This window comes from Serinus canaria, chromosome 12 (assembly GCF_022539315.1).
Source record: "Serinus canaria isolate serCan28SL12 chromosome 12, serCan2020, whole genome shotgun sequence".
NCBI lineage: Eukaryota > Metazoa > Chordata > Aves > Passeriformes > Fringillidae > Serinus > Serinus canaria.
In genome coordinates this window covers 18,664,787-18,692,549 of record NC_066326.1, presented here as the reverse complement: position 1 = coordinate 18,692,549, position 27,763 = coordinate 18,664,787, and the positions used below count along the sequence as shown (strand labels likewise).

The 27,763-nt window shown below is 47.8% G+C and overlaps 2 protein-coding genes across 12 annotated transcripts in view; one reads left to right on the top strand and one right to left on the bottom strand.

The window, feature by feature from the left end:
- The window catches only part of RAF1 (Raf-1 proto-oncogene, serine/threonine kinase), a 38,371-nt gene extending 20,371 nt beyond the window's left edge, over positions 1 to 18,000 (top strand). For 4 of the 11 annotated variants that reach the window (XM_018914932.3, XM_018914931.3, XM_009090970.4 and 1 more), the window contains exons 5-18: positions 58 to 160; positions 1,712 to 1,869; positions 2,800 to 2,898; positions 4,325 to 4,478; positions 7,711 to 7,738; positions 7,830 to 7,957; positions 8,974 to 9,091; positions 10,365 to 10,449; positions 11,304 to 11,480; positions 12,346 to 12,392; positions 13,774 to 13,892; positions 15,057 to 15,188; positions 15,721 to 15,855; positions 16,727 to 18,000. In XM_018914932.3, coding sequence (XP_018770477.1) covers positions 58 to 160; positions 1,712 to 1,869; positions 2,800 to 2,898; positions 4,325 to 4,478; positions 7,711 to 7,738; positions 7,830 to 7,957; positions 8,974 to 9,091; positions 10,365 to 10,449; positions 11,304 to 11,480; positions 12,346 to 12,392; positions 13,774 to 13,892; positions 15,057 to 15,188; positions 15,721 to 15,855; positions 16,727 to 16,867 — 1,624 coding nt within the window. In that variant the 3' untranslated portion in view covers positions 16,868 to 18,000. The remainder of the gene's footprint in view (positions 1 to 57; positions 161 to 1,711; positions 1,870 to 2,799; positions 2,899 to 4,324; positions 4,479 to 7,710; positions 7,739 to 7,829; positions 7,958 to 8,973; positions 9,092 to 10,364; positions 10,450 to 11,303; positions 11,481 to 12,345; positions 12,393 to 13,773; positions 13,893 to 15,056; positions 15,189 to 15,720; positions 15,856 to 16,726) is intronic. The other 7 variants (XR_007778687.1, XR_007778689.1, XR_007778684.1 and 4 more) reach the window with 7 other exon arrangements.
- A 1,102-nt stretch (positions 18,001 to 19,102) lies between these two features.
- Positions 19,103 to 27,751, bottom strand: MKRN2 (makorin ring finger protein 2). Its single transcript, XM_030228140.2, has 8 exons — positions 27,640 to 27,751; positions 26,902 to 27,030; positions 25,931 to 26,076; positions 25,024 to 25,328; positions 24,065 to 24,279; positions 22,475 to 22,585; positions 21,910 to 22,054; positions 19,103 to 21,088 (listed from the first exon to the last, which is right to left on the bottom strand). The coding sequence occupies exons 1-8, from the start codon at positions 27,663 to 27,665 to the stop codon at positions 20,927 to 20,929; spliced, it is 1,239 nt and encodes a 412-aa protein (XP_030084000.1). The 5' UTR covers positions 27,666 to 27,751; the 3' UTR covers positions 19,103 to 20,926.
- Positions 27,752 to 27,763: the final 12 nt, after the last annotated feature.

Sequence of the window (27,763 nt, the reverse complement as noted above, 5' to 3'; positions counted from 1 at the left end):
TTGATGAGGCCAGACTTATCCCCAGAGTGATTTTGTTGTCCCCATTTTCTCTTCCAGGAAGAAAGTGCGTTTGGACTGGAACACAGACGCCGCCTCCCTGATTGGGGAGGAGCTGCGAGTCGACTTCCTCGACCATGTCCCACTCACCACACACAATTTTGTAAGCTTTTCCTGCTCTGTGTTCTGCTGGGAATTTCATCACTTGAGCCACAGATTTGGCCAGAGAATGTTTTGGCCATTAGAAAGGTTTTGGCTTTCTCACACAGGGATTTTCAGGAGTTGGGGTTGATTCCTTCACCCCTGTTCCCCACAAGTTACATTCCCTAAATATCAATTTGCAGTGAAATGCCAGAATTGTGTTTATTCCCCTGGTGATTCCCAGGTGTCACAGACTGTCAAAGCTCACATTGTGCGTGTTCTTCCCAGGTCTGATGAGTGCCATTTTTATTTTACATAAATACCTGTGTCTGTAACTGTTGTGGTAAGATACCCATGTCTTTAAAGTCTAGAAAAGGCAGAAAATTTGCATTTTCTCTGGGTCATCAGTCCAAAAAGGCTGGATAAGTTCAGCAGCTTTACTGGACTGATAGTCCAATATTTATTATTTATACTGGATATTCAGGGGTGCTGTTGATTCTGCAGGTCATGACATTATTTTGTGAGCTAATGCTGCCTTGTAATTTGACAGAGAGTTCTGTGGGGGAATGAAAGGCTTTACTTTGTAGTTCCTTCTCAGAAATGGAGTATTTATTCCACACAAAACAAATAAGTAGAAGGTGGTTTTGTGCTTTGTGGGTTTTTTAATTTTTAAAAATTTTTAAAAATTCTGTTTTTACTAAGAGATAATGCCCAACTCTACCAGTTTTACCTTGCATTATTGTCTTCTCCCAGGGAAGGAACTCTATTCCCATATTTTAGCATTTTTCTTGTTTTGTTCTAGAAATACATTATGGTAATCTGAAGTCCTACAGGATTGTCATTTACATCCATTAGAAAGGTTAGGATTGATTTGCAAAACCTGAAAGTCACTTTACTTCTACATTACATTAAAAAAAACCTACAGAAAGTGTCACCTGCAGCTGGTCAGCAGAAAATGAATGTTTTTCTCCAGGTCTGGAAGAAGCTAAAATTTGGAGCCCTCCTCTCCAGTAGGTTCTGGAGGAAGAACCCCCTTGACTCATTTTAATATTTTTTCATACTTAAGAAGCTTTTAAACAAAGTAGGCTGCCATTTAAAGAAGTGCAAATTCCTTCTGTTTTGATTACTAATAAATGCATTTCTCATGCAAGGGATATTGCTTAATCATAAACACCAAGAGTTTTGTCTAATAAAAAAAATGAGGTGGGCCTTCCAGTCTGATCCTCTTTCACCTCTTTGGTGTTGCTGAAAACAAACAAAACCCCAGCTCTTGGCTCCCACAGCTCTGTCACCTTGCTGAGCAAAAAAATTGCTCTTGTATTTGACAGAACACTTGTCCTTTTTTTTGTTTGTTCTGAAGAAGAAACCCTTCAGTGTTTCTAAACTTTGCAGGTTTCCAACCAAACTGGAAATCCATGTTGCAATATTTGAGTGTGGTTTTAAGCTCAGTAGCATCCTGGGGGCTCTGACAGCATTTCAGCATGGTTATTTATTTCTGTCGGGCTCTGAAGATCCAAATCTCAGTTGATGAAGAGTTAATTAGCTGGGGTTAATCACTGGCTGTGCTTTCCAGGCTCGGAAGACATTTCTGAAGCTTGCCTTCTGTGACATCTGCCAGAAGTTCCTGCTCAATGGCTTCCGCTGTCAGACGTGTGGCTACAAATTCCACGAGCACTGCAGCACCAAGGTGCCAACCATGTGTGTGGACTGGAGCAACATCAGGCAGCTCTTGTAAGGACTGCTCCTTTCTAATGGCAGCTGCAAGTCTGGCTGACACTTGGTTTTGTGTGTCTGATGACAGAGATCCTTTTGGGCTGTTGGGAAGGCAGTCCCTGTGATCAGTGTGCAGAATGGTGGATTGAGCTCATGAAACAGCCAGCAATGAGTGTCTGTTCCCAGGGGAAAAGGCCGTGCACATCAGCTGCAGTTTGTTCTTGCTCTGGATTTCAATATTCTGGGACAAGCAAACAAACACCTTGAATGACCAGGCAGTTGCTCCAGTGCCTTCTGTTTGAGCAGGGGCACAGCAACTCCTTTCACAGAGCACATGTTAGGAATGAACCAGGCCATGATTCAGTTGGATTTTAGCTGTTGGAAACTTTAGTGTTCACCTGTTCTACACCTCAGCTTCTGACACTGGTGAAAGTGGTGAATGGTGAGAAAACAGATGGAGGATAATACTTTCCTAATACCAGTTACAAAAAGTTGACAATTATTATGTTAGAAGTCCTTTTATGCAAAAGTGTTAAAACCTGTAATTGTTTTTATGTATCTTAGTGGTTGTAATTTTTTATAACTAAACTTGGTCACGTGGTTCTGCATTTTCTCATCTTAGGAGTGCAGGATGACTTGTGCCACTTGGTGCTACCTGGCTTTAATAGAACTTAATTGTGTCAAGTACCCTTTCAGGAAAATCTGAAGTCTGATATAAAAAGGTTTTGTCTCTCAAGTTTGCAAAGAACACGTGGAACTTTTCTTTGGGAGTCTGAAGACAGAGATTGTAGTGGTACACAGAGGAAAAACACGATGTAAAGATAGGAATGTGTTCATGAAGTTAATCATGCTGCAAAGAAACAGCCCTTTAAAATTTCAGCTTTCAAGAGCATTGTACAGGAGGTAGTGTAGCAGTTGAAGTTGTAATTGTTTTTGTTGATATTTCAGATTGTTCCCAAATTCAAATATCAGTGACAGTGGTGTCCCTGCACTACCTCCCTTGACAATGAGACGGATGCGGGAGTCTGTCTCCCGGATACCTGTTAGGTAAGCTTGTATTTCCTGTCATTTCTCTTCTGGGAAATACACTTCTCTCAAAACAATCCATCCAAAGCAACCAGAGACCCCCAGCTCCTCCAAAGCAGAGCAGTCTGATACAAGGTTGGGATGATTGTGCAAGGCAGCAACACCACTTCATCACAGACAACTCTTTCTTATTCTTAGATCCACCAAAGCATTGATTTCAGATTTCATAGTTTTAATTTTTAGCCTTAAAATTTTGAGGTAGAGTATTAAAGGCTTTTTGGAGACCTTTGTTTTCCTGCCTAAGAAAACCTGAGGCTCCCTTTTGGTATTTTTGTGAATTCATTTTATTTTATCTGATCAGATAGTGTGCATCGAGCGTGTGGATGATTCACATCCATACCTAAAATAATGCTCTGATACTCTGATGACAGATAGGAGTTGAAGGAGAGAACAGTGGAAACTGAAATTATGCTCCTCTTAAAGAAAATTCTGATACCTAAAGAGAACATTGCTGTAGTTTTAAATGCTGAAATGAAACCTGTGTCCCTCTCCAAGGGGCCTGTCCCCTGACCCTAACATGTGCCTGTATTCTTTCCCTTGAAATTCTAGAGGCTGAAGAGAGCAGGCCAGCTTTTGTTTTTTCTGCACCCATTTGAACAGTCTGGTCAGGAATGAGGCACAGAGCACGTAGCTGACTTGTAAATGGTTCTATGTCTTTATTTCTTTATTTTAATGGGAACTGCATCAGGAATTGATCTTTGCCATCTTACTCTTATTTCCAGTGTTGTTGAACAGTGACTTTTTAACTTTATAGATCTTTTGAAGGGTTTTGTGAAGGCTGGCCCATTTCAGTTAGGATACATTTGTGTTTTGGGATCCTTATGGTCTGAGTGGCCTTAGCTGTGATTTATAACTCTTTGCTGAGCTGGATTTTAGTCTTGGCCTCCTTTTAACTGGTGTTGGGTTTCATGACTTCCTTGCTGGCTGTTCTGTGCAAACCATTGAACAGTCTTGCAAAGCTTTACAAATTCAGGGCTTAGCTCTTAAGCTGTGCATTTAACAGGCTTGAAACGAGCAGTTTGTTTAGTGTCACAGTCCTGAATTCATCTCTCAGAGCCAGTATTTTGTCAGTGTATTCAATGTGATTTGATGGGGATTGAGGTGAACTGTGGCAAAATTCCTAACAGCAAAACCAGACCTCAGCTAAACACACTAATTAAATATGTGAGCTGACAAGATCTTTGAGCTTTTCAAATTTATTTCTTAAATTAAACTGGGACTGATTTAGCTGACCAAGTAGTTCAGTTATGTGTAAATCCCAGCTTTTTCTCTGCTTGGAACTGTGTGTATATTGCTTTTGGACAGGTTACATTGAACAGTGTTTTTCACTTGCCAGGGGGGGAAAAAAATAACCACAACTCTCCCTTTGTCTCTCTTTCCTTCTCAGCTCCCAGCACAGGTATTCTACACCTCATGCCTTCACTTTCAACCCATCCAACCCTTCCTCTGAGGGCTCTCTGTCCCAAAGGCAGCGCTCCACGTCCACCCCCAACGTGCACATGGTCAGCACCACCATGCCCGTGGACAGCAGGATCATCGAGGTAACATGGCCAGAGCAGGGCTCAGCTGGGGCTGTGCCCAGCCACAGGCACTGCCTGCCTCTCCTCCTCTGCCTTCCTCTCCTCTGCTCACTGGCAGCCTCAGCTGGCTCACTGGGGAAGAGATCAGGAGACACGTTTGCATAGAAGTTCATTATTAATTCTTGCAGTCTATCAACTTTGCTGGAGTGAGTGGTGAATTCTAAGGGTGTGTAAAGATGCTTTTCAGTTAAGCTCAGTTTTGTGAAGAAATGCTTTTTAGACATGTCTAAAAATGTTCTTCCAAATTTAAAAGTCTGGGTTTGTGAGGGGCTGCTGTTAATTTTCAGTCAGACTAAAGGTGCCCTAGGTCTGGGTTTAGTTCTTGGGCTGGGAATGCTCAGGTCAAAGCTTCCTGGGCATCTGTTTTGTATTGCACCTGTATGGAATTGATGGCAATTCTGGGCCTCTGGGCTGAAGCCAGTTTCTGAGACTATTTCTGCTCTACTTGCCTTCAAGTACCTTTTTTTTGTATTTTCCTACCTTAGACTGGCAGGGAGGGACAACTCCTGGAAATCAGGCCTAAAGTGGTTGGGTTCCTTTAAATCTTTTGTGATAACCTTAACAAACTGGTGTGCAGGAAAGGCTGGCAGAGGAGAGGGCTGAACTGCAGGCCTTGGGAGGGGGAGCAAGCACTGTTTGTTGCTTTTGCCTCTGGAATAGTTTAAAAACTCTGGAGGCCAAGCAAAAGCCTTTCACTGCTGAGCTCACCTGCATCTTCAGCTGGTGATTTATGGACTTCTGTGAAACCTGAAGATCCTCTGAAGGGAGTTAGAGAGTTCCTCTGGACCTTGGCAGCAGAACAAGAGTGCCCTGCAGCCCCAGGGAGCAGTTTTGGTCAGAGGCTGTGTCAGCTGGCTTTATGGGGAAGGTGTCCTCCCTTCCTCTTTGGGTTCTTTGGCTCCCAGCCCTTTTTGCTGGTTCAGAGGCCAGGCTGACCATCTCTGATGGCACAAACCACAATGAAGCACTCAAGAAAATCTGAATTATTGATCTTGGTGCAGTGATGAGTCTTAAAGGAGACATTTTTTCCTTTATTCTTTATGCAGAGCAGTAAAGACAGAAACACTTTCTATTCTGGATCTTCACATTGCCATAAAAATAGTTCTGTCCTAAAGGCTTTTAAGAGGCCCCAAAGCAATGCAGAAAGTAGCAGACTTTTTAGTAAACCAGGAGAAAAACCAGCATAAAAAAGTGGTTTACCCGAGGATAGATCCTAGTGAACATCTGGGTTTGAGCAAGAATACTTAGAAATTTTACTGCACTTACTTATCATTTATCAAGCAAATTAGGTTACTTTTTCTTTCATTTAACCTAACATTTAATTTTTAGAAATATTTTTTTTATACTTCCTTTGTTCTTTTCTTTTATCTCTTACTGTGTTGGCCTAGAATAACAGCCTGAATGCTTCTCCCAGCTCCTGGTGCAGACGCTTTTGTTTGAGGGGAAGAGTAGGTATTTCCTTGGTGCCTTTTGTTTTCTTGTCTTTAACAGCATTGCTGTAACTTGTGAGCCGTGGCATTGTCCCCCTGAAGTGTTTAATCTGGACCTGATCTGATGAGAATCTTGCCAGCATGTTTATACTCCAATATTGAGGCTGTTAACTGGAAGAGGCAAATTGATGAAGAGCTTCATGTTCAGTTTATCTGGCTGAATTCATCCTTCTCTGAATTGACCAGGCTTGGATTAGAGTGTATTGGGTCTCCCAGCCTTTAAAAAGCAAAACCTTCTCAAAACACATCCATTGTGTGGCTTTTTCCCTCTGGAGGTGGTTTTTACTGACTGCACCCATCCAAAGCCCTGAGATTCAGAACAAGCTGTACTGTTTTTATTTCCCATCAAAGTAAAGTTGACAGGCTACAGCCCTGGGGATGGTGTTACTGGTGTTGTGAGAACAGGGGGTCTGGTTTGTTTGCTCTCGAATTCAGAAGCAAATAAACAGATATTCACATCAGGATTGAAGCTCAAAAATACTTTTTTAAAGTAAGAACTCCACACAGATAAGTGTGAGAAACAATTTGAATTCTTTAGTTACCCTTGGCCAGCTTCCTTGAAAGCAGTTACATTCTCAGGCTGGTGTACAAAACCAGTCACAAACTTGTTATTCGGGTTCTGAGAGGTTTTTATTATCCTTAAATTGAACAAAATTAGGAAATTGAGGAGTTCTTCATTGGTTGTCCATGCAGATTTTAATCCACTCAGGTGTGGAGCAGTGGCAATCTGCAAGAATGCTGTACTTAGTCCAGCCTGGGTGAATGCAACTAATTAGCTAAAACAATGTATTTCATAACTGAATCTTTGCTAAGGATAATCTTAATTTGAAACTGTGGAGTGCAATGTGGCCTTGTTCTGTCCTCCTATGAAATCTTACATTTATTATTCTACTAATTAGTTAGAGATTTTGCATTGACTTCTGTTAACTTTGACAGTGTTTAACCTCTCTGTAGTGCATGTTCTTGCTTTGTACTCACACAGTCCCTGGATATTTTCCCTTTCCTGTTTGTACTTTGGGATAATGCAAAAGGCAGGTGAGAAAAGCTGTGCAGTGCTGTTTGTCAGAGCTTAGTTCTCTCTTGTGCATGGCTGTAGAGTTGTGTTGTGCCCGTGGCATGAGGTGACACTTGTGGCACTGTCCTGGTGACCTGTGGGAAAACACTGCTCAAATGCCAAATTCCCTTGGGAATGTGCTTGGAAAAGGAGAGGGCTTTGTGTAGAGGCACTTGTGTAGCCTTTTCTGGGGGTTGAAGTAGTATGTACAGTTATTTCCCACTGGATGTTGAGTTGGAATATTTGGGGGGGTTTAAAAGTCCTGCTTTAACCCAGAAGCTGTTTGGGAGCTGTCTCCTGGGCCAGAGCCATCCCAGGAGCTCTGTCCACACCTGGAACGCAAGCATGAAGTACAGGGGGAATGCAGGCAGTGTTGCTGCTGGTTCTTCTTGTTTTGTGCCCTTTTATCTTTCCTTTTTGATAGAGTTCTTTCAGTATGCTGTGACTCTCTTCCCTGTGTTGTCAGAATTCACAAGTTGCATGGGTTTCCTGCAGGATTGGTGTGATGAGCAGATCCCCAATCCTGGAGCTGCTGGCCAGGACTGTATTGCATTAAAACTGGCCCAGCAATTTCCACACCAGCCCTGCTTGTTCCTCTGGGTGCTCCTTGTTCCTTTATTAACTTTCTTTTCCATTTTCTCTGTTGCAGGATGCAATTCGAAGCCATAGTGAATCAGGTATGGTTTCAAAAATGAAACATTTTCTAATATGGTTTGATTTGGTTGTTTTCTTGTTCATCAAGTGCTTTCTTGTATTTCTTTCTTAAAGCCTCACCCTCTGCTCTGTCTGGAAGTCCTAACAATATGAGCCCAACTGGCTGGTCTCAGCCTAAAACCCCAGTCCCAGCCCAAAGAGAGAGAGCCCCTGGATCTAACACACAAGAAAAGAACAAAATTGTAAGTATGGTGATGTTTGTTTTAATTTAAAAATGAGTTACACTGTGCTGGGAGGAGTGGTGTGCTGGGATGAATTTCTGCCCTGAAAGGTGCAGGTAATCTTGGATTGCTCTGCACTGTGTGTATTTCCTGTCATTAATTTATTTATTGTCATTAATTGGGGAACAATGGCACTGTTGCCTTGGGTTATAAGTGCTCAGAACAAAGTGTTCTGGGTTGCAGATGAATTTCAGGCAGTGGTGTGACATTGTCAGTGCAGGTCCAGGGATTACCTTTTAAATCTTTAAAGGTTGCATCCTTTTGATCCAGTTTTAATTTATTTAAAATTGGGTTAATTAGCACTGTTTGAACTGTGCTGTCTCCATAGAAGGTGGGTATTGCCAATGCCTTCATTTCCCTTGGGCAGTCAGATGTCTCAGGGAAAAACAGATTTTACAAAATGCAACTTTTCCTTCAAAGGTTTGATTTAAACTTAGGAGTGGGGGAAAGAAAGAAGAGTTAGAATAATAATTGATAATATCTTGAAATTTTTGAAGGCTTCTCAGCTTTCACAAGGAACACACAATTGCTCAGTGGGATTCACAGTTTTTGCTCACTTAGACATTGAGAATTTTGCTCTCATCTCTTTGGCTTATTCCATTTAAGAGTTCCAGAATTTAAGCATTGTGCTTTTGAAGAAATCCCTTTCTTAAATATTTCAGATGTTTTAAAATAATTGATCATAAAATACATGTTCCTTTTGGGATCTCAGATTAGGGTTTAATTTTCTAGTGCAGACCTTCATGATAAACAGTTCAAGACATCCAAGAAAATGGGGTAATTTTGGTTTGGGTTTTTTGCTAAAAACCCCCACCACCCTCCCAAACTGAGGAGAAAAACAAAAATCCAAACTGCAGGACAAACCCCTCAGGGTTTCAGGTCAACTTGAACTTTTGTGAAGGAAGTTATTTAATTTTTTTTTGTGTGTGTATAATCCAGGTGATTAAAAATGAAACCCCTGTGAATTGTTGTTCCAGAGGCCTCGTGGACAGAGAGACTCCAGTTATTACTGGGAAATAGAAGCCAGTGAAGTGATGCTCTCCACCAGGATAGGCTCAGGCTCTTTTGGGACAGTTTACAAGGGCAAGTGGCACGGTGAGTCTTCAGCTGGGGGGACAGCACCCAGGCCAGATGGATCTTGGGGGTGCTGGGTTCTCAGCTGCCACCAAAGGTAAAAGGGATTTAGGGGTTCTGGGTGCTCAGCTGCCACCAAAGGGATTTAGGGATGCTGGGTGCTCATCTGCCACCAAAGGCTCAGGCAGAGCTGCTGTGCAAGAGCAGCCCTGGTGTTAAAGCCAAGCACAGCCACCAAAACCTCAATCCCACAACTGCATCTCCATTCTCACTCCACTGATCTCTTCACTCCCATGTTCCCAGCTTGCTGTCTGAAAAGGGTTTATTTTCTGTTAGCTGGGAAATTCCACAACCTGCTGTTCATTTATATTTAGCTTCTCTTAAAACCTTTGTGATTTTATTAGCATGCTTCCTTTCCAGGTGGGATGGAAAGGAAATCAGTATAAATTGTGGAGTTTTTTCAATGAAAAAATGATTGTGAGAGTTTGATCTGTAGGTAGTGGGAATATTTTGAAAACAGGCACCCTGCAAAGTTTCAGAATTTGTTTCCAAGTTCATGGCTTGTGATTTTGAACAGAAACACACAGAAACCCCTCAAGGCTCTTCAAATGGCAGCAGTCTCAGGAAAAAAACCTGACAAAACAAATCTGGAAGCTCACCTGCTGCCCTCTGCTTTTAATGAGTAAATACTTGCATGTCTCAAAGCCCAAATGCTGTCAGCAGCAAGAGAAGCAACATTGTTACATTGAAAATAATGAACAGTTTCTGATTTCCATTATGGAACTGAAATGGGCCACAGAAATCAAGAGGAAAAATTAGTTCAGTAAGATTTTGTAATAAAAAATAATAATATGATTTATTTTAATATAACACTCACACCTCTTCAAGAATTAAATAATTAAAGAAATTCTGCATGAAGGAGAGCTGTTGGGTTTTGTAATGTGCTCAAATGAAGTTTATATATAAAACACTTCAATATTTAAATTTGATAATAAAACCACAAAGGTGTGTGTGCATATGTCCTGCCAAAAGGATTCTACCCCAGCACAGCCCTTAAAAATAGAAGGGAGGTGTGTGAATAATTAATTAATTAATGCCTTTTTCTATTAAACTGACATTCAGCTAAATTAATTGCTTGATACCACAGAAATTTGTCTGCAGGGAAGTCTTGACCCTTTAGTAGAGGTGTGCTGTGCTCAAATGAGGAATTTTATTTACATTGTTTATTAATGTTATTTTGAGGAGGAAAGGAGATCTGCACTTTCAGTAACTTTTGTGGTGATTGTATTTCCAGGGGATGTAGCAGTGAAGATCCTAAAGGTTGTAGACCCAACCCCAGAACAGTTCCAGGCTTTCAGGAATGAAGTGGCTGTCCTGAGGTGAGTTGGTGTTCCACTGCTAAATTCTGATACTCCAGGTGCTGCATTGGCCTCCCAGCCCTCCCTGGAGCCTTCTGGCCCAAAATCCTGGGTGTGATAGGCACAGAAAGCAGATTTCCAGAGAAGAATAAAAAGGACAGTCCTACTTCAGAGTATTTGTGTGGTCTCTTAACGCCCACATTGTTCAGACCACACTGGGCAGTAAAGGTAGGTGGGGATTAATAATTTCTGTCCTAATCCTCACCACCAGACAACATTGAACTCTTCAGGTGTTGAATTTTGAAGTTCCTCTGCAAATTGCAGCATAATAATTTTTTTTCCTAAGCACATGCAGTGAGTGTAACTGTTCTCTGCTTTCAGACCCTGAGGTTTTAGTGTCTGTGATGTTACTCCTGAAAATGAACCAAGTAGATACATTAAAAAATCTCCTGATCTATAATTCCTTGAGGGTGTGTAGCTGTCCTTTGGTTTCTCTTGGGATTCAGTCTTCCACATAAAGCTGGGATTTTTCCCAGCTTCCAGGGTGATTTCTGCCATTCCAGTAACTTCTAACACCTCTTGCAAGTGTGACTGTTGCTGATTGAGGTCACACCATTTGAGTTTTCAGACATCCTTTTCTTAAATGTTGATTTTAAGTAACTAAAAGGAAGTATTGTAACTAAAAAGCAGAAGACCAGCTGATAAACAGAAAATGGCAGCTGTGGTGTATTTTAATTACTTGTGAGCCCAAACTTCACTCAGATATTGACCTGGGATTGCAGAGATGAAATGCATTCAGCCAGGAGTGTGTTTTGAGCAGCCTTGGGAAGCATTTTTGGTGCAGCCACTGATTTCTCTTGGTGCTCCTCTGTCAGGAAGACCCGGCACGTGAACATCCTGCTCTTCATGGGCTACATGACCAAGGACAACCTGGCCATTGTCACTCAGTGGTGTGAGGGCAGCAGCCTCTACAAACACCTGCACGTGCAGGAGACCAAGTTCCAGATGTTCCAGCTCATCGACATCGCCCGCCAGACTGCGCAGGGCATGGAGTGAGTGCCCTCCTCTGCCCCCCCTGCCCCTTGCACCCTGCCCTTTCTCACTCATATTTTCTCTATTTTATCTGCTTGTCCAGCCTGAGCTCTTGCTGTAGTGCAGCAGATGAAATGCTGTTGCAAATCCAGAATGAGGGGGCTTTTCCTCCCGTGTTTGACACACACTGATTGATGCTCTGTGGGATGAGGGGTGGCTGCTCTGTTCCCCAGGACTCACCCAGATGGTTTTGGAAGCATTTCCAGCTCTCTGCTTTCAGCCCTGGTTCTGATGCTGGGAGCACAGGAGCAGCTGCTGCTGCCACAGCTCATTCATTGGAGCTCAGGGCCCAGGTTTGCAGCCACACTCCAGGAGTTGGGCAGGTTTAAATGTCCATTAGGAACAGCCACACTCCAGGAGTTGGGCAGGTTTAAATGTCCATTAGGAACAGCACACTCCAGGAGTTGGGTAGGTTTAAATGTCCCTTTGGAACAGCCACACTCCAGGAGTTGGGCAGGTTTAAATGTCCCTTTGGAACAGCACACTCCAGGAGTTGGGCAGGTTTAAATGTCCATTGGGAACAGCACACTCCAGGAGTTGGGCAGGTTTAAATGTCCCTTTGGAGCAGTCAGCCCCAGCACAGGGTACAGAGTAGCTCATGGCTGTGAGGACAGCTCCAGGTTTCCAGGGTTAAAGGAACTTGTGCCACTCCTTCCTGGCATTTTTTCACTGCTCTGAGCACAGCTCCATTTCTTTGTCCCAGAGTAGACTCATGGAAAGCCAGAAAGGGTTGGATGTGTAATAAACTGAATAAACTGTCTGGGGGGAATGAGAATGCTGATTGTGAGCAGCCCTGCTAATGGCTCTGTGCTTTTTCCTTCACAGCTATTTACATGCAAAGAACATCATCCACAGAGACATGAAATCCAATAGTATCCTTCCTGAGTCTCCACTCTCTGCAGGGAGGGGGGATGTCTTGGTCATGTGGAGCTTGCTTTCTGTGGGGCTTGCAACAGCTATTTCAAATATATTTGTGAATTTAACTACTGATGGGCAGTCCCTATTGATGGGCTAGCAAGGACTTCACAGAACATCTGTGCTTGTTTACCACCCTGGGGATCAAGATGTGCAGCAGTTGTGCTCCAGGAGTCTCTTGTTTTACTGGCATGGGTTTATTCAGTCCTCTGGTGCCCACATGCTGCTCTCCTCATTGATGGAGGTGTGTGTGCCTGTCCGTCTGTGTGCACACACGGGTTTGATTCTGTCTCTTGGGTATTTTTAGTGTATTTAGAACTCCTCACATAACTGGCAGAAAGGAAGCCAGAAGTCTTACTTCAAACTCAAGGAAAGGCAGCCTTTTACCATTCAATTTCGTGCAAAGATACATATTCAGTAACACATCTGGAGTGACAACGTTGTCAGCTGATTTCTTTCACCTTTGAAGTGCCTGCTTTTGGAATTACCAAACATCCCTGGAGGTGGGAGCTGGGGCATCCTTCCATCAGATGTGACCAGGATGTTTTGGCAAATGTCATCATAAAAAATCTGCCAAGTTCAGTAGCTCCACGGTGTCAGTAGATTCCATTTTCAGTTAAAAAAAAACCCCAAACAATTATTTTACTGTATAGGAGGCCAGAAATTTGTGATTCCTAGTAATGATGATCATTTTTGTGAAATGAGTTAGCTCTGCTCCTGACATTGAAATGAGAAAGAGTCAGTCATGTTTATATTTCTGAGTTATCTTCTTGAACTTGCAGCATTCCTAAGTGAAATCCTTAAATGATAATTTCTTAAAATAACTCCAGCAAAGAAAGTGCTGGTATCTGTAACAGATCCATGAAGGAGATAATTATAAATAGTGTGGATATATTTGCAATTAAAATCATAGCTAAACCTCAGATCTGCCAGAGAACTTCATGGAAATAGATTTTATTTTGATACTTACAAGTACTTTTGTACTTGTGCTTACTTGATACTTTTGATACTTACTTCTCCTTGTAATTGTTTTTTTTGTTTTCTTTTCTGAGTTGTGAGACCTCTGAGCTGTTTCCCTTCCTCAGTTATTTAAGGAGCTGCAGCCATGGGTGGTAATGAACTGTTGATTTCTGTCCTAGCTCACCATAAAGATAAATCTACAGATGCTGCTGGAACATCTGCTCTGGTTTAGTGATAAATGTTAATTTAAAATCTATTTTCCTTTGTTTCACATACAGCTCATAGCAGGTTTCAATAAACAGGCAGCACTTGACAGACAGGTCAGAAAATATACAATGCTTGACTCAGTTTTGTGCAGTTTCTTTAACAAACCCACAGATATATTTCTTCATGAAGGCCTCACAGTGAAAATAGGAGACTTTGGTCTGGCAACTGTCAAATCCAGGTGGAGTGGATCCCAGCAGGTGGAGCAGCCCACGGGCTCCATCCTGTGGATGGTGAGCACAGCAGTCCCTGCTTTGCAGTATTCCCTCTGCACCCGTCCCCTGAACACTCAGTTCTCCCAGTCCTGGGGGAGCTTTGTTCCAGCTGTAGGAGAAGTTCAAATTGGGGATTCATTGTGCAAAGTAGGCACCAGGCACCCATGGATTCTCCACTGGGGCTTGTGAGTTATTTTGAATATTTAGGGCTGCCAGTATATCTGGGAATGTGTATTAAAAATGTCAGGATGCTTGGCCAAGACTGCTCTGTGCTCTGTAAAATACACACATCACCTGAAACCAAGTTCCAAAAGCAGAAATATTATTTTCTGTAAAAAAATTGTACAAAAAACCAAATTTTAAAAAACTTTCCATAAAAGGATTTAAAACTAATTTTCCCAATGGCATGCAGTGTATTTGTGCACATGAAACAGACCTTGGGGAAAAACCCTGCATACTTTCTCATTGCAGGCTTTTCAGAAATTGTATTTATTTTAGTCATTTATAGCCTATCTTTGCTGAACTGTCACAGGAGGGGAGGTTGTTTCTGTTTCCTTGGAAGCTCCTGTGATCCCTTATCATGGTTTTTATGCTGTTGTACTTTAGTGCTTTGCTTAAGAATTCTGAGGGAATTCTTTGGGAGGGAGAAGATCTCAGCCAGTGGGAAAGTTCTGATGGCTCACACCTTGTTTTGCTCAGTCATCTGACAGTGTTTATATTAAGAAGCTTCATAATTTGCAAATATGTGAAAACGTTCCTGCATTTCTTCCCTGATCTGTTCAATATGTGCTGGTTTCACATTTCCTGACCATGTTTTGGTATCAGTTTACAAGAGATGGGAGTTTTGTATTTTTCCCTTTTAACCTTGATACCAGTTTAAGAACTGATGGTGAAGCTCTGGCTCAATCTGTGTAAGGTGTTACAGGAGTCACTAAATGTTGCAAATCCAAACACTAATAATTTTTCTTATGGCAAAATGCTTGTTCACTTAAAGCAATGATGGTTTTTGTGTGCTGTATTGATATTTTTAATAAGATGTGAAGTAACCCTACCTGAACTTCTCCAGGGCTTGAGGTAAACTCATCAGAGCTTTGGGGTACCCTTGGCTGAGCTCAGTGTCTCTGCTTCCCCAGTCCTTCCTCTCTTGTGCTTTCTGGTGGTTGATGTTTGTTCCCCTGGCAGGCCCCCGAGGTGATCAGGATGCAGGACAGCAACCCCTTCAGCTTCCAGTCAGATGTCTACTCCTATGGAATAGTGTTATATGAGCTGATGACAGGAGAGCTGCCCTACTCCCACATCAACAACAGAGATCAGGTAGGAGCCCTCTGGGAGCCCCCCAGCCATGGCACATCCCTGGCCTGGAGAGATGCAGGGTAAATGCCAATGCAAAGCAGCTGCAGTGGTGCTGACAGCCTGCCTGCTTTCAGCAGTGAGTGTGGAACTGAGAGCTCACCTCAGTGCTGACAGTGCAGGGACTCAAAGGAAACAGCTCCTTGTTCATAAACATCTCAAGTGTCCTGGTAATTTATTCCCAGGTTACAGCTTTTGCTGCACTGGTTTATGCATTTGCAATTATGGGAAATTCCCATTTTGGTGTTAAATATGCTGCTGCCACATCAGGAAGATTGGATTTGATGCTTTTTATGAAGGGAAAAAACTCAGTAACTGTTGTCCAACCTTTGAATACTGAATATTTGTGTTTGCTAAGCTGTGTGTTAGCCAGCCCAGCCTGCAGGGCTTTGTTTGTGCCCTGTGGGACTGGGTTCATCACCTTGGGGGCACCACAGCTGCCCAGCAGTGAGGCCCTTGTGTAACCTGGTTTCTTGTGGGGGTGCTTGTTTTGCAGATCATTTTCATGGTTGGCAGAGGCTATGCTTCCCCAGACCTCAGCAAGCTGTACAAGAACTGCCCCAAGGCCATGAAGAGGCTGGTAGCAGATTGTTTGAAGAAAGTCAGGGAAGAACGACCTCTGTTTCCCCAGGTGAGTGGGCTGTCCTGCACAGGGCCCTGAGGGGTGTGTGAAGAGCCCTGGCACACACAGGACTCTGCAGACGGAAATTGTGGTTGATAGGAGGGGCAGCCTTGCCCTGTTTCTGGCTCTGTTGACAGTGCAGCTCTGGGCAGTTTCTGTGAGTCCCTGGAACACAACCTGCAGTGTGTGTGGGCTTCCAGCACCTCACCTGCCCAGAGACAAGCCAAACCCCCCTCACTCCAGGAAAGTGCAGTCTCTCTGGATATCCATTTGGGTTCAGGGCAGGGTTGAGGGAATTGAGAGGCCACTGCTCCTTTCCTTCCCCACAGCTCTGAACAAGGGAACAAAATCCACTGGGGGATGGAAACTCATGGAGCAATTTTTGGTATTTCTACAAGGGATGCTTTACTTTTCCTGTCACTATGGGGATGGGGAAGGTACTTTCTTATGCTCATTAATTATGAGCAATTAATTAATTAAACATCAGCAACTTTGGAAAAATTGCTTTTTGCTGTTGCACTCAAGCATTGTTTAGAAGGTTCTTATACAGCGTCAGGCAGAAGATGCAGTTCCTTCCCTGTTCCTCTGCTGGAGGGTGGTTTAGATGCTCATTAATTGCTCCTAATTATCTGTGAACTGATGAAAAGCACCCTCCCAGGCTCTGGAACCCTGAGGCCCTCCCAGCACTGAGAGTGCAGAGTGGGCAGAGCTGGGTTCCTCAGCTCTGTGCTCTCAGTGCCCCACGGAGCATTAATGTGGAACTTGAACTAGATAAGAACGGAGTGAATGAATGGATAAATGAATGAATGAATGAGGGTTTAAATGGAAGCAGAGGGAGCTGCAGGTCCCACAGGCCTCTCTGAGCTGCTCTTTTCCCCAGATCCTGTCCTCCATCGAGCTGCTGCAGCACTCTCTGCCCAAAATCAACCGCAGCGCCTCGGAGCCGTCCCTGCACCGCGCCGCCCACACCGAGGACATCAACTCGTGCACGCTGACCTCCACCAGGCTGCCCGTGTTCTGAGCTGCTCCTGCCCTGAGCTCCACCAGGCTGCCGTGTTCTGAGCTGCTCCTGCCCTGCTCCTGCCCTGCTCCTGGCTGGAGCAGCAGGGGCAACTTGAGCTGTGCCTCCCAGCCTCGGTGCGCAGGCTCCTCCCGCAGGACCCTCCGCGTCCCATCCTACCAAGAAGCTGCTCCGGATTCGTGCAGTTCTCAGCCTGCAGGGACACAGCTCCTCATTGCCTTTGCTACCATCTCTTGTTCTGGGAGAGGTAACAGACTACAAATCAAGAGATCTATTACTATTTTTTTAATAGATGCACTTGAGCCTTATCTTCCCCTTCCCAGAAGCGATGGCTGTTTTTTTGGCAGTGGTTCTGGCTGGGTTTGCTCTGTGCTCAGTGAGGGGGCTCTGAGGACAGGTGACGTTCTGGTGCTCTGACTGCCCCATGCCTAGTGTCACCTCACCCTGGGGAGTTGTGCCTGGAGTGGGAAGAGGAAATAACTCTGGAAATCAGCTCCTGCCTAAGAGCTTCACCAAGCCAATGAAATAAGTTCAAATGCTAATTCAACACAAAATAGTTTTGCAATAGTTTTGCACATAGAAGAAAAACTCTTGCAAAAGGATGGAATCTGTTGTGAATTGTCCTGCTCAGAGAAGGAGGTGAGCCAGTCCTGCTTTGGTCATCTTGAGAAGCCTCCCAGCTGCCTTTGGTACTATGGACCTGTTGCAGGCAGGGTGGGTGAGGAGTGCTGGGCTGGGCTGGCAGAGGTTGGGGGTGTCCCCCCCCACCAATCCTGCAGAGGTTGGGGGTGTCCCCCCTCACCAATCCTGCAGAGGTTGGGGGTGTCCCCCCTCACCAATCCTGCAGAGGGCTGGGGGTGTCCCCCCCCCCGTCCTGCAGAGGGCTGGGGGTGTCCCCCCCCACCAATCCTGCAGAGGTTGGGGGTGTCCCCCCCTGTCCTGCAGAGGCTGCATCCCAGCAGGAGCTGTTGTCCAAGAGATGCACTAGCAAGAGGAAACTGAGCATATACAGTTTTTCTTGTTGATTTGGGTTTTAATTTTGTTTTTATTGCTCCTGAGAAAATGCATTTATTGTAAGCCAAGGTTCCTCTGATTATCTTATTTTAATAAAATAAATTAAATTTTAGGTTTAAGATTCAATGTCATCATTTTAATGTAGTCAGCCACAGTTCTGAGTGGGACATCTGCATTTGGAAAACTCAAGAAATGACATTCTGAATAGTTTTTAAAAAGTAACTTGTAAATAACAGCAGTGCAAGTAAAAACACACTTGATAAAACAACCTCTACATTTCCAGTCACATGACAAGACAGTTTTTTGTACTGTAGTGATCTTTGAGCAGCAGCTGCTTTGGACACCCCTGATGTGCTCTCAGGCTCTTGCCCTGCACCACTTTGGCTCAATTTTCTCTCGTTTGCTGAGGTGCAAGTGAGGGTTTTGTGCTGGCTGAACTCCATGGAGGACAGGAGCAGGTGGGTGAATTCAAAAATGGGTATTTTCCAATAGCAGTTGGTGAAATGTGGTTTTTAGGGCACAAATGGAAGCCCAGTTTGGGATATTGCCTTTCTGGGGGTGCAGAGGGTGCTGGGGGGGGTGGTCAGGGCTGGCTGTGCCCTCTGCACCTCCAGCCCAAAGCTCTGGGCACAGCTGCTGCCTTTGCTGGGAGCTGGGACAGTGCCTGTGCCCAGCTCTCCCTGGAATGCCCCAACAGCCACTGCAGCCTCTCCTCTGCAGCAGCACAACCCACAGAGCTCCTGTGAAAGGGAGGAGAGGCAGACCCAGAAATCAGCTCCAGTTTGTCCTCAGAATATTCTGTAACAGGACAAGGGCAGAACCTGAACCCCTGGTGATAACTGAGAATGCCTGTGAGCTTTGCTTCCTAAACAGTGAATTGGGACTTGAAGTCTCCACGTGGTTCTGCGTGGTTTCTAACAATTATTGTTGTATTTGGACTGCAACTCTCTCTAAACATTATCTCTAATTGTCACTTCATTATAAGCTTAAAACATGGAAGGAAAAAAGCCCAGAAGAGGTAAGTTGCTTTTACTTGAACTCTGATTTCGCAAAAGAAACCATTAACCTGTGATTTTTAAACCAGATCATGTGTCTCTGGAAAAAAAGAAGTATTTTTGATAAGTGGGTTCATTTTATGCAGCACTTGATGAAAGGTGCTGAATGAAGAACTTGGAAACCCAGACATTGTAAGTCTCTGGTGGCTTTGAAAAACAAGTTATGTTTTTAATTTCAGACTATCCCTCATGGCTTCTTGGGCAGAGTAAATCAGGAATGTCCTGTTTAGGGTAAAGAACATCCTCTCCATTGATTTTTTTTTTGTTTGTTTGTTTTGTTTTTTAGTGTATTTCTGACAATATTTCTTTCTGGGGGAAAAATAATTATGTGCAGGAGCAGATGGAAATGAGCTTCAGTGGGAGGGTGAGGGCTGGGGAAGCATTCTGGGGTACAGAGGGTGTTGGGGTGTCCTTGATCTTGGACTGGGACATCCCTCTCAGGGATAATTCACCTTCTGCTTTGTAATTAGTGCTGACCAATTGCACTGTTGGACTTCAGAGCTTTGCTGGGCCACTTTTACCAAGAGATGGGAACTGATGTTGGTACAGCCACTGCAAGGCCAGAGCTGGCTGTGCACTGAGCACTGGGGGGAATGACCTGGGGGGAAAATGATGGGGAAGTTTAACTGCAGGTGAGAACAGAGGGCACAGCTGGCAGAGGGAAGGAGCTCCTGAGGCAGAAATGCCAGCAGCAGCTGAAGGGATCATCCTGGAGTCACTGCTCTGGTGCCAGCTAGAGCTGTTGGAATCCCAGGTTAAGGTTCCTGCTGCTCCCTCCCAGCAGGGACCCAGAGCCTGCTGCCACCACCCCGGGCTGGCCCTGTGTGCCCAGGGCTCTCTGAACACATTTGGCTTCATCATTCCTACCCCTGGTGGATCAAGGCTGTGACCATCACTGATCCACTGGTGCTGATTACAAACCTTTCTGCTCCTGGCCTTTCTTTCTTCCACATTTTTAAGGATAATAACCAAAGCAGTTACACACCTGCCTTCCACTGCAACCAGGCTGTTTTAAACCAAACCCCACCTCTGTCTGTGTTTACAAACACTGCTCATTTACCAGGGGCTGAGTCAGTGACAGCTCCTGCTCAGGTGTGTCCATGCTGTTGTACTCAGCAGCCACTGCAGTGCTCACTGAATTCTTGATTTAAATTCCAAGTTCAAACAGTTGACTTGGCAGAATTAACTTCTGGTGCCAGATTTCACAACCTAACTGCCTTTGCCACACCAACAGAATCACATTTTTAACAGAGCCAGAATTCAGCTCCAGTTCTGTTAACTCAGCAGATGTGCATGAATCCCTCAGCCCTCCTGGGCCTCGCTGGGGCACAGGGCACTGGAGGCGCTGAGCTGCTTGGAGGCACTCCTGGCTCTGTGGGAACACTCACCCATCTCTGCTGCAGCTCCCCAGCCCCAGTGAGTGCAGGAATCAGTGCAGCTGCCTCTGCTGCCTCTGAGCACTGGGATTAGTGTAAAACAGGCTGGGAGCTCCACTGGCAGCACCTGGAGAGCCAGGCCTGCCCAGAGAATCCACCAGCCTCCACTCTGAACTCCAGGTACTATCTGAGGTAAAATGACCAGCTCCTTCTTAAGGAGAAAACCCTACACTGACCATTATTCCCAGTGGGTTTTGTAGTTATACATTTAGCTGATTTAGTGGAGAAAAAACCCAAGAGCACCCAAACTCTAATTAGCAACAGTTTTTACCAGCTTAAGCTTTCACTGGACCTGTATTTACACTACCACTCAGCTCACAAGACAGCATATGTTAGGCCAGAGAGGGAGAAAACCCTCCTGGGGATTAAGGGATTTTTTTCCATGCAGCCAATTTTTTTTTTCTTTTAAATATATTTTAGTCTTTTTTTGTTGTTGCCATATAAAAACTATCTGAAAACTTTACCAGGACTGCACAAGTAACCACCAGGGCACGTTTTGTTCTACCTGTGCTGGAGAGATAAAAGCATGGCTGGCACCCAGCTGCACTGGGGGCTCAGAGGGGCTGTGGGTGCTCCCTGGCAGCACTGGGCTCCTCCTCAGCCCCAGCCAGGTGCATGAAGAGCTCCCCCAGCTCCGTGACCTCGGCGTCGGCACCGGGCGCGCTCCTGCTCTCCCTGTCCTCGATGAAGTCCCACAGGCGCACGGAATTGAAGAACTGCAGCAGAGAGAGAGGGAGGGAGAGCAGCCTGAGCACCCCTGTGTCACTGACATAGTTCATGAAAAATCCTTTTACCAGCATCTTTTCTCCTGAGAAGGTGGGAAGCTTCAGCTTCTCCATGTCTGGCTGCTTTGGAATGTGGTTTGGAGAACTGTTTACCCAGCCTGTGAATTGTTTTTAACTGATGACCAATGACAGCCAGCTGTGTCGAGGCTGGGAGCAGTCACAAGATTTTATTATTCATTCCTTTTCTTTCCTTGCTAGCCTTCTGATGAAATCCTTCCTTCTATTCTTTTAGCATAGTTTATAATTTTCTTTTCATATAATATATATCATAAAATAATAAATCAGTCTTCTGAAAGATGGAGTCAAGATTCTCATCTCTTCCTTTGTCCTGGGACCCCTGCAAACACCACCACACCCCGGGCCTGGGCAGGCACCTCCCCATTCAAACCAGCCCCAAAGGTGGCTTTGAGCTCAGGGTGACAGCCAGGCTCTGTGTGCCAGCTGAGGGGACACAGCTGGGGCACAGCAGCACCACTTTCTGAGGTTTTGCCCTTTTCAGCTGCCCTGAGTGCCAGCACAGGAGAGGAGCTGTGAGTACTGTGGGTGAAAGCTCAAAGGGCAGAAATCCTGTGAGGAAAGGCTTGCACTGCTGGGAAAAACAAAGCAATGCTATTGTGTAGTTAAACGGGAGACACTTTCTGTCTCCAAGGAACACTGAGAGCAGCTTTGTGCACCTGTGCTGCACGGCAGGAAGCGCTGGCAGCAGCACAGCTGGGGCTGCAGGGGGTGTGGGGCAGCAGGGCTCTCCTTACCCTGACGGTGCCCTCGGAGCTCAGCTGCTTCCTGGGCTTCTCGGGCTCGGCGCGGGTCCCGTCGGGGTAGGCGTGCAGGTACAGACACTTCCCCCCAAAGGGACACGTCCCCTTGCCTTGCTCAAAGTACTTGCAGGGCTTCTTCCTGAGGTCATTACAAGAGAAAGGTTATTGCCTCCAGCTGGAAGGGAAGGAGGTGCAGCTCAGTGCCCACAGCCTCAGTGGAGCTCTGCTAACACAGCCAGGGCCTGCTGTTCCTGAGCTGAGAGCAGTGACACTCCCACTGTCCTGCCCTGCCTGCTCTGCTCAGTCACCAGCAGCCTTCCAGGCAGTGATGGCTCAGGATCCACACTGAGCTGGAACAGCTTCAACATTTCTGAGCCCAGGAGGCTGAGTGTCTGAACTACAATTACATGGGCACAGAGTGAGGCAGAAGTGTGACCAGAGATGAGGAGCTCTCTGCAGAGGGGTCTGTGATAAGTTTAAAAATAAAGGCTCAGCAACTGACTGAGTCTTAGAGCAGCTAAAGAAGAACGGGAGGAGTGTGGGTGGCTGCTGAACTTACCCCACTCCCTGCTTAAATGCTTCAATCAGCTCATTTTTCTTCTCCTGCTCTTCCACCCAGTACACGCTGGGGATGACAAACTCGGAGATCACGCGGCACTCGGGGCAGGACCTGGAGGAACAGGACACAACAGAGATGGAACCCTCCAGACCTGCCCCAGGCAGTGAGGATCCTCCCCAGAGAAAGCACAGCTCTGTCCCCTCAGGCAGCACACACCCCCTCCCACCTTAGCACAGCACTTTGCTGGGGTTCCAGATCGAGGAGCTCAGTTCAGGGCACCCAGGGCTTGTGTTTGTTTCTGGGCTCGAGCAAAAGTCTGCACATTGCTCCCATGGCAGAGACAAACTGTTCTGGGAGTGCAGCAGGAAGCCAAAAGCACAAATTAAGATGTCTCAGCCTTCTGAAATGCAAGGAGCTGATGGTCACTTCAATGACATTTGGAGTAAAAGCTGTGCAGAAAAGTCTGTTTTGGTAGAAGACTGCAAGTTTGTAACTTGAGAGATGCTCAGAGAAGGAAAATTCCCTAATTGGATGTTTTAGATTCCCTCTGAGGGGGAACATGTTTGGAACACATTTTTTGTGGAGCTAGAAGATAAAGGCATTAACTGAGACAGGTAAAAGTGTGGTTAGTGGGACCATGACCTGGAGCAAGCTGAAATTTAGGGAGAAATCCCATAACTAGGCACATACATAGGAAAAAATAGGAGTTCTTACTGAAACCCCCTCACTGAAGTGGGCACTGCAGGGAGAGCAGCTGCTCTCCACAGGGACAGGGTTGTTCTAAAGAGTTTGTGTCTGCTGGTCAGCACTGGAACACCAGGACACTGCCACACCAGAGCACTTCAGCCTAGGAAATAAGGCATTTCCAGCAGGGGCAGAGCTCTGCCAGGCCCCAGCTGCCCACTGAGCACACCACCAGAGAGGGCTGAGGGGCCAGAGCTCCCATGCAGGGCTGTGGAATGAAGGGAACTGCACCAGAGGACACCCAGTGCACCCCGCTGCTCTGCAGGCAGCTCTCCCAGCCAAGCCCTGTGGGGCCTTTGAGGGCCCCCAGGACAAGGAGAGAGATGAGAATTGGCCTCCATGTTCTCAGAAGGCTGATTATATTATATTATAATTATATTATTATTATATTATATTATTATTACATTATATTATATTATATTAATTATATTATATTTATTATATTATATTATATTTATTATATTTATTATATTAATGCTATACTAAAACTATACTAAACTACAGAGAAAGGATACCTCAGGAGGCTGGAAAAGAACGATAATGAAAGCTCCTGACTGACTCAGAGAGTCTGACACAGCTGGCTGGGATTGGTCATTCATTAAAAACAATTCACATGGAACCACTCAAAGCTACACCTGTTGGTAAATGATCTCCAGACCCCATTCCCCAGCAATCAGATCATTATTGTTTTCATTCTTCTCTGAGCCTCTCAGCTTCCCAGGGGAAGAAATCCTGGCAAGGGATTTTTCAGAAAATACCATGGTGACAGCCCTGGGCCTGGCCTGAGCTCTGCAGCTCCAGCCCCTGTGAGCAGCTCAGCCCCTCGCAGGCAGGTGCAGCACTCACTTGATGATGGGGTTCTCAAACTGCTTGGCACACCTCCACTGGCGGATGCAGGACAGGCAGTAGGTGTGGGTGCAGTTGGACAGGATCCCAAACCTCCTCTCCGAGGCCGAGGGCTTCTCATACACCACCTCCATGCAGATGCTGCACACCTTGTCCTGGCTGGCCTGGATGGCAAAGGCCCTCTCCATGTCGTGCTCGAAGGTGGCCATGCACATCTGTCAGGGCAGAGGGCACTGTGAGGGCCAGAGGGCACTGGGTGCCAGCCTGGCACACCAAACTCCCTCTGGGAAAGCATGGGACACTCACTGAGGGCATCATTCCCACCTGTCACTGGCAGAGTTTAATTTAAAGAACATTAAATTCAATCATGGATTTCAGCCTTCAGTGTTCTGCCAGCTGTCAGAAATAAAGATGCCAGGGAGCTTCATTCACCCCTTTCTGCATCTCTGTCAGAGAACAGGTACTGAATTATTTGGGGCTTCAAACACCCCCAAAAAACATCTCATTGAATAGGTGCCACACTCAAGGTGTTCCTCTGATTATAATTAGGGCCACATTCATTCACCAGCTGCTAATTTTTACCCAGGTAAGGAATGAGTCTCTTATTTCAGCACTTCTCACCCCCTCTCACCCCAGCAGTGACAATCCACAACCCTTTCCCTCTGACACAGCACTGCAGGATGAGCTGGTGCCTCTGTCAGAGACCTCCCACAGACCTCCTCCTGGGAGACCCTCAGGGTGCTGTGGGAGAAGGCAGCAGGCCAGTCTCTGATGAGGATGAAAAGGCAAAAACCACAAGCTGCTGCCTGCAGCCAGTTCAGCTCCAGAGGCCTGGGCTGACCCAGCACCACTCTCTGGACCAGCAGCACAACGGGAGCTCTGTGGAAGGAGCTCCACGTTGAGAGCAGCCAGCCCCAGCCCTGCCCTGAGCAGAGCAGCTCCCCCAGCTCCCTCTTTACCATCTCGTGGGCCTTCCTCTGCTCCGGGTCGAAGGGGTGCAGCACCTGGAGGCCGCAGATCTCGCAGAGCTGCCCGTGCAGGTAGAGGCAGCGCTCCCCGAAGTGGCAGGCGCCGGCAGCAGCATAGGGACAGAGCTGCTCCGCGGCGGCCGGGCAGCCGCCGGGCCCCGCCTCCTCCAGCCCGCTGCAGATGGCCTCCAGGTACGAGTGCGGCTTGGCCTCCTCGCTGTCGCCCGGCTCGCTGCAGCACGGCACGGCCCCGGCCGCGCTGGGCCGCGCCTTCTCCTCGCTGGAGCCGCACAGGTCTGCGGGGACAAGCACGGGGCGCCGCGCTCAGCCCCAGCGGCTCCTGACTCGCCTGGCTTAAAGGTTTCTGCCCAGGGCAGTCTCATCTCTAAGCCCCCTCTGCTCGTGAATCACAGGGATCTTCCCAGGCTGCTGCTCAAGAGTTCAACTGCAGCGCTCAGTCAGGTGAGCTCGGGTCACAAACCGACTGAAAACCACAGAGGGCTGGACAACACCTCCAAGGGCATCAGGTCTGACCCACCACCCCTCTGTCACCCAGCCCAGAGCCCTGAGCGCCACCTCCAGGGATGAGGACTGCCTTCCAAGGCCTGACCACCCTCTCCATGAAAGAATTCTTCCCAGGCTTGAGGGATCACACACTCCTGCAGTGCTGCGGCCTGTCCGGGAGCAGAGCCGGACACTGCCCGGACAGAGCCCTCCCCTCCCGCAGGGAGCAGGACGGGAGCAGTCACCTCAGGGAGTGTCTGCAGGAGGGAGGCTCCAGGAGAGCTCAGGCTGGCCTTGAAACTCCGATAAGCACAGGGGACAGCACCTCCCTCCCTCCCTCCCTCCCTCCCTCCCTCCCCACGGCTCCGGGCCGGCAGAGCAGCCTCCCACTCACTCCTGTCCCGCAGCACCAGCGTCCTCTTCTCCCTCCGGCTGCGCGAGGCGGCGGGGCCGTGCTCGGGGGGCACCCGGGGGCTGCCCGGGGCCGCGGGGGGCGGCGGGGCCGCGGCTCCGCCCGGAGGGAGCCTCACGTGGTCATACCTGGGGGGGAACCGGCATCAGGGCCCGGCACCGGGACACCGAACCCACAGCTGCTCCAGGGTGGGGGGACGGATCCCGGACAGCCCGAGGGACCGGGACACAGCCCCGGGAAACCGGGGACACACTCCAGAAGCAGCCAGGGGAGGGAAGAGGCTGCTCCATGGACACAGCCACATCTCCAGTATTTTCAGGAGAACAGAAACATTCCCCAGCTGTGTCTGGAGCTGGACACGGCCCCAGAGGCCGAGCCCCAGGCAGGAGAAGCACAGCCAGGCCCTCCCCGAGCCCTGCAGGGGCTCAGCCACCCACAGCAGCCCCAGGGCAGCAGCTGATGGAAGCACCGATGCCAGGGCCTGACCCTGGCCTGGCACACGGGTCAGGCAAGGCAGGGAGCTGCCAGGGGAGCTGCTGCTCCTCAGCCAGCAGGGAACTCCCCCAAGAATCAATCAATGCCCGGTTCTCTCCAGAGCATTCCCCTGGGAGAGCTGTGGAACTGCTCAGCCCTCCCCCAAGGAGGGCACTGCCCCGAGGCAGAGCAGCTGAAAGTCCCCAAAACTGTGTCCTGGGATGAGCAGGAGGGAGCGGCACCAGGAGCTTCCACCTCCAACTCTGACTGCAAGAACTGGGTGGGAAACACACCTGAAAACAAAAGCTCCATTCCTACAGAATAAAACAACCCCCGACGGTGAGCCAGAGCAGAACTGCACGGCTGGAGGTGAAAGCTGCTTTAGGCTCTGTCAAAACTCATATTTAAGAGATGGTTTCCTTGCCCAGGTGCTCTGGGCCTGCCCGGGAGCCCCCGCGGTGCCGGGGCACGGCGCTTACCTGCAGCGGGAGCCGTAGGCACACTGCCCCTTCTGGTAGTACTTGCAGATGGTGGAGGATTTGCTGGTGGCCAGGTCATGGGAGAAGAGGCACTTGCTGCCCTCCCGACACACGCCCTGCAAGAAGTACCTGCGCAGAGAGTGCCGCGGCTCAGGGCGGGCGCTGCCGCCACGCTCGGCTTTGCTGTGCTCTGTTTGTTCGCACAGACCCAGCGGGGCTGGCAGAGCCCTCCCAGCCCTCGGCTCCGAGCTGTGCCCCGTGCCCCCGGGCAGAGCTCTACACAGCCCCCGCCAGGGATGGGCACTGCCCGGCGGCCCCTCAGTAGCCCAGCGCCCCTTCACGAACAAAACTCCCCCGAGGAGCCCTGGAGCAGCCCTTCCCTGCTGACCCCGCCTGTTTCCCGAGCAGCCCGCGGGCCGGGACCCCGGGCAGCCTCCGGGGGCAGCGCAGGGCTGGGGACAAGGAGGGGACAAGGGGGCAGCCACGACCTGCAGCTCGGCACGGGCCAGCCCCGAGGGCGTGTGGGGGGCGGGACAACGGAGCGAAGGGCTGCGAAGGCGCGGGGCAGGGGCCGGGGCGGTGTTTGAGGGGTGCGAGCGCTCCGGGCCCGGACGGAGCGTGCGGGGCGTGAGAGCGGAGCGAGACGCTGCGGAGGCGCGGGGCAGGGGCGGTGCCGGCGGGGAGCCCGAGAGCCGTGAGGGCTCTGAGGGCTCCGGGGCCGGGCCGGGCCGCGCTCACCTGCACGTCACCTGCTTCGTGCTCATCGTGCCGCCGCACTGCCCGGCCCGCCCGGCCCCGCACGCCGCGCACAGAGGTTCCGCGGGGCGGGGGGGGCGTGGCCGCCGCCCCGCCCCGCGGCCGC

What these genes read in the sequence shown, in the direction of transcription:
- MKRN2 (XM_030228140.2), bottom strand. Translation starts at nt 27,665, where the DNA reads ATGAGCACGAAGCAGGTGACGTGCAG. An exon ending in GCTGGTGCTGCGGGACAGGA is followed by an intron (nt 25,329 to 25,930) that starts GTGAGTGGGAGG and finishes TTGTCCCCGCAG; the next exon opens with ACCTGTGCGGCTCCAGCGAG. An exon ending in TTTGAGAACCCCATCATCAA is followed by an intron (nt 22,586 to 24,064) that starts GTGAGTGCTGCA and finishes CTGTTCCTCCAG; the next exon opens with GTCCTGCCCCGAGTGCCGCG.